The sequence below is a fragment of the Solanum pennellii genome, chromosome 7, assembly GCF_001406875.1.
Source record: "Solanum pennellii chromosome 7, SPENNV200".
NCBI lineage: Eukaryota > Viridiplantae > Streptophyta > Magnoliopsida > Solanales > Solanaceae > Solanum > Solanum pennellii.
In genome coordinates, this window is record NC_028643.1 from 67,847,178 (window position 1) to 67,852,895 (window position 5,718).

Genomic DNA, 5,718 nt, shown 5'->3' on the forward strand with positions numbered 1-5,718 from the left:
ATAGGATCTTAGTATAGTATAAGTGTGTCTCTGGAATTTTGAATTTAGGTTGAGGGGTACTTGTGCATTTTCCCAAACTTATATGATGAACTTGTGATGCACATAGACGGAGTAGAAGCTCGATATGAACCTTACGACGCAGACTCCTTTCCCCTATGATGAGAATCGCGTTGCAACCCTTTGTTTGGTGGATTTGGGAAGGAAGTTGAAATGAGATTGCAATTTATAGTATTTTCCATATAATTTTTTAATATTAAAATTTTTTACTTAACATATCGAATCAATGTAATTTAATTTAAATTTTAAAATTAATCAAATTGACTTTTAAAAAATATTCTCGAAGGAGTGGATTAGAAAGAAAAGGTCTTAGTTTCACGAAGGATACTAAAGATTAATGTCATCTAATTGAATTTAAAATACTTCATGTGTGTTTAATTACTTGTTTATTTTTAAATGGGATAATGCACAAGTACCCCCTCAACCTATGCCCGAAATCTCAGAGACACACTTATACTATACTAAGGTCCTATTACCCCCTGAACTTATTTTATATGTAATTTTCTACCCCTTTTTAGCCTACGTGGCACTAGTTTGAAAAAAAAAGTCAACCTTCGTTGGGCCCACAAGATAGTGCCACGTAGGTCGAAAAGGGGTAAAAAATTATTAATAAAATAAGTTCAGGGGGGTAATAGGACCTTAGTATAGTATAAGTGTGTCTCTGAGATTTCGGGCATAGGTTGAGGGGGTACTTGGGCATTATCCATTTTTAAATTGACATACTTATTAAGAAAGCAATTATTATCATAGTGAATTTACCATTTTACCCATAATATTATGAAGTGAATGAATTAAAAAATTAAGATTTTCAAAAAAAAAAAATTGATATATTTTCAAATGATTAATTAAAGATATAATAGGTGGAATTAATTAAGGAAGATTAAACTCACCGTTCATTAGTCTATAAATATAAAGATGAGTAACAGAGAGTTGTTAAACAACAACTGTTTTTTGTATTGGGGTAGTAAAAATGGCAGGCGAAAACCTCCATGTTCTGTTCCTTCCGTTCTTGTCCGCTGGTCATTTCATCCCTTTAGTTAACGCGGCAAGGCTATTCGCCTCCCGCGGCGTTAAAGCCACAATCCTCACTACCCCTCATAACGCCTTACTTTTCAGATCTACTATTGAAGACGATGTTCGAATTTCCGGATTTCCCATTTCTATTGTAACTATTAAATTCCCCTCTGCTGAAGTTGGGTTGCCTGAAGGGATTGAGAGCTTTAACTCTGCCACTTCACCTGAAATGCCCCACAAAGTATTTTATGCTCTTTATCTTCTCCAAAAGCCAATGGAAGATAAGATTCGTGAACTCCATCCTGATTGCATTTTTTCTGATATGTATTACCCTTGGACGGTAGATCTTGCTGAGGAACTTCACATCCCTCGTATTTTGTACAATTTATCTGCTTACATGTGCTACAGCATTATGCACAATCTTAAGCTTTGCAGACCTCACAAGCAGCCTAATCTAGACGAATCTCAAAGTTTCGTTGTTCCTGGTTTACCTGATGAGATTAAATTCAAATTATCCCAATTGACAGACGATTTGAGAAAACCAGACGACCAAAAGAGTGTTTTTGATGAATTACTTGAAAAAGTTCAAGTTTCGGAGGAACGAAGCTATGGCATTGTTCATGATACATTTTATGAGCTAGAACCTGCATACATCAATTATTATCAGAAATTAAAGAAACCAAAATGTTGGCATTTTGGTCCGCTCTCTCATTTTGCATCAAAAATCCGTAGTAAGGAGCTAATTACTGAGCATAACAACAATGACATCGTTGTAGACTGGTTGAATGCGCAGAAACCTAAATCGGTTCTGTATGTATCTTTTGGGAGCATGGCTAGATTTCCTGAGAATCAGCTGAATGAAATAGCTCAAGCTCTACATGCTTCAAATGTTCCTTTTATTTTTGTATTGAGGCCTAATGAAGAAACAGCGTCATGGTTACCAGTTGGTAACTTCGAGGACAAGACTAAAAAGGGTTTGTTCATCGTAGGATGGGTCCCACAGCTGACGATCATGGAACATCCAGCAACCGGCGGATTCATGACTCATTGTGGTACTAATTCGGTTCTTGAAGCAATCACTTTTGGCGTACCAATGATAACATGGCCACTTTATGCTGATCAATTCTACAACGAGAAGGTAGTCGAGGTTAATGGATTGGGGATCAAAATCGGGATAGATGTATGGAACGATGGGATTGAGATCACGGGTCCTGTAATAGGAAGCGCGAAGATTAGAGAAGCAATTGAGAGACTAATGAGCAGTAATGATTCTGAGGAAATTATGAACATTAGGGATAGAGTTATGGCAATGAGCAAAATGGCTCAGGATGCAACAAATGAAGGTGGATCTTCATGGAACAATCTCACTGCTCTCATTCAACATATCAAGAATTATAATCTTAATTAATACACCTTTTATGTTGTTACTTTTAATTTGTTGGAAGAAATGAATAAGTCATTGTAGCTTTGTGTTTTCTTTTTTTAATAATAATTAAGATGGAGGAATGGATGGATCTTAACTTGATCAAGCGAAATATTAGTCATTCACACTATGATATATTACTAAATATCACAGTTTTTCATGTATTATTCTAATAGTAATGCAAATGATTTCAACATATGCGATAGATTAATTAATGACGTAAGTATCCTTCTATGTCGTATTTGTTATTTTAAATATGAGAAGTATTAAAATCACTCCTAAATTTCACGCGAATTATTATTTCATCCTTGATTAAATATTAAAAAAATACAAATGAAAGAATCCAAGCAAAAGTATCCAAACTCACCTACTATGTCTTAAATAAATTTAAGGGTATATGTATATCCGTGACACAGAGTTTCAATATCTTTTGTATTTATCCAAAGAAATCGCGAAAGCATACAAAAAAGGTAGATGAAGAAATAACGATCCTAACGGCTCGTTTTCAAAGTAATATTTAGAAAGAAAAAAAAGGGCAAATAATATTCGTTCATAGAATTTAATATTATTTGGTAAATATTTTTGACAAATCTTTCAAATTCCCAAATACTAATTTTTTCTAGTATTCGGTCAAATCTCATTATTTAGGATCTTTTAAAAATTAAAATTTTACACCAAACTTTTATCTTTTACAAAAGTATCCTCTATAGTAGTTATTTGTATTATATTACATACTTTTTTTACATGAACACCAAAAAGTGATGAAATATTCAGTGAATAAGAAAGTGATAATATAATTGTTGATGATGATGAGCAATCGGCTCAGGATAACAAAAAATCATATATTTTGTCTACTTCAGAATGCATAGAATGATGATTATTGCACTCGCTCAAAAATATCACATTGTTTCAGTGTCATGAACACTACTTGTTATTTGTTGCAACAAAAATCCAATTAACTTGTAATACAAACTTATGTTAGTTATAATAATTTTAAAAATTTTAGATATAAATTATATTTTTCTAAAAAATGAAATATGTTTCCAAATAATATGATCAAACATATGTAAAATTTCATCCAAATTTTTATCCAAATAATATTTGCCAAAAATATTTTGAAATCTATGACCAAATACTAATTAACTCTTTTGTCTTTCACCATCAACACTTAATAATATAAAAGAAAATAGATATTTTAAGTTAAAAGAAATATAATGCGTATACCTTTTTTTTATATTTTACTTTATCATTGACATAATTTAGTGACATATTATTGGACTTGTCTTGCTCACAAGTTCATAGTTATTTTTTAAAAACCAATTATAGCAACATGATTATTAGATAATTTTTAAAAATATATTATTTCGTAAGAAGGAAACTTTTTTGGACAATACATAAATATTAAATTAAGAGATATTAGTGATTTGATGTTTATAAAATAATATTATAAGATATTTGGAGCAAAAACAAAAATATGTGTTAAAAGATATGACACTTAGGCCTAACTCAACCACAAAAGTTAGCTCATGAGGGGAGGTTTGTCCAAGTTCATATAAGCAGACCATTTATTCATCCATCTACCGATGTGAGACTTCTTAGCACTTCTTTGTACGCCCAAACATCAACTGGAACGTGAACACTTCTAAATGGGGGTCCAACATTGGTGAACAACAACTAGGGATGAACTTGACTCTGATATCATATTAAATATATGACACTTGTGTCTAACTCAACCCCAAAAGCTAGCTCATGAAGAGAGGTTTGTCCAAGTCAATATAAGGAGACCAATTTTTTATCGCTCTGCCGATGTGAGACTTCTTAACAATGTGTACCATAAACTTATAATGAAATATATTGAATTTACTACCTACTCAAAATATAGGTAACCAATGTATACATGCTAAAACTAATATAACTCATAGAATAATAAGAGAGTCAGATATATTAAATAAGGATTATCAAGTTGACTAATTAGAAATTAAATAGATAAGTAAGAACTAAATTTATAAGACATGTATTCATTAAACCTGACATAGAATTTGAAATTTTATGCTGATAACATGTTATAAAATAAGTATTAATACTAAGATAACAAGAAAGAAGGATGAGCCAGAAAAGGAGTATATATAATTGTATATACTTGGGTACCAAGTGTGGTACATGAATATCTTCTTGCCATGTATACACTTTGAGCATCAAGTATATCATGCGATTAACTAGCATACACCACTTAACATATTGTGTATATAATTAACTTACAACACATGACATATTAATGTGGACATCCATTTTACAACAATAAGTAAATAATGTCATTTGGATGTCACATTGCATGTCAATAGGGTTCCACTGCCTCATAGTCTAAATTCTAATTAGTCCCCACCCACCCCCGACCCCCGCATTTCATTTTTTTCGAAATGATTTCACCCCTTCCCCCTCATTTCACAGCTAGGGTTTCACAGTTTTCTTTGTGGTTGGGTTTCAAAGTGATTTTCGTGGATCTAGGTTAGTAATTTTTTTCTTTTGTTATTATGTTTACAATTTCAAAGCATGATAGTTAGGGTTTGACAACTTTCCACTCATTTCGCGGCTAGGTTTTCATAACTTTCTTCGGGGCTGAGTTTCAAAGTGGTTATTCGTCTCGCTGGCAGTCCCCTTGCCTCTCTCATTTTCATACAAACACAAATGCATAAAATGTGTTTTTGTTTGTATAAAGCGAGAGAAAATTGTATTAGACATATATTTTCGTTCTCCTCTCTCCCCTCTTTCAGCTCGCTCGCCACTTTCACTAGCCTCTCTCACCTTATACAAACACAAATGTATACATTGCGTTTGTGTTTGTATATAAAGCGAGATAAAACTGTATATACAAATAAAAATGCATATATTTAAGTCTTATACACTTATTATTATACAAATACGATCTTTTCCTGCCCAATTTTCTTTTGTCTTTCTACCTTTCTCGCTTTATACAAATGTAGATTATACAATTGATCTTTTGTATATGTATATGGATAAGGATCATATTATACAGCTCTTTTCTTTTGTATATGTATAGCAAAGTATATAGATTTATGTTGCTATGGAGCGCAATAATGCAAATTATGATTATAACATACAAATATGATTTTCTGTTTGCTATATGTGAAAATTGCTCTAAAAAATAAATCTACTTTTCGATTGAAATAAAGAAAAAAAATAAGTTTTGAACTGACTTTTATGTC

At 32.0% G+C, this 5,718-nt stretch overlaps 1 protein-coding gene across 1 annotated transcript; it reads left to right on the forward strand.

Moving 5' to 3' along the window:
* The first annotated feature begins 978 nt into the window (after nucleotides 1-978).
* LOC107026221 (scopoletin glucosyltransferase-like) lies at nucleotides 979-2,669 on the forward strand. Its single transcript, XM_015227114.2, has one exon. The coding sequence runs from the start codon at nucleotides 1,028-1,030 to the stop codon at nucleotides 2,477-2,479; it is 1,452 nt and encodes a 483-aa protein (XP_015082600.1). The 5' UTR covers nucleotides 979-1,027; the 3' UTR covers nucleotides 2,480-2,669.
* Nucleotides 2,670-5,718: the final 3,049 nt, after the last annotated feature.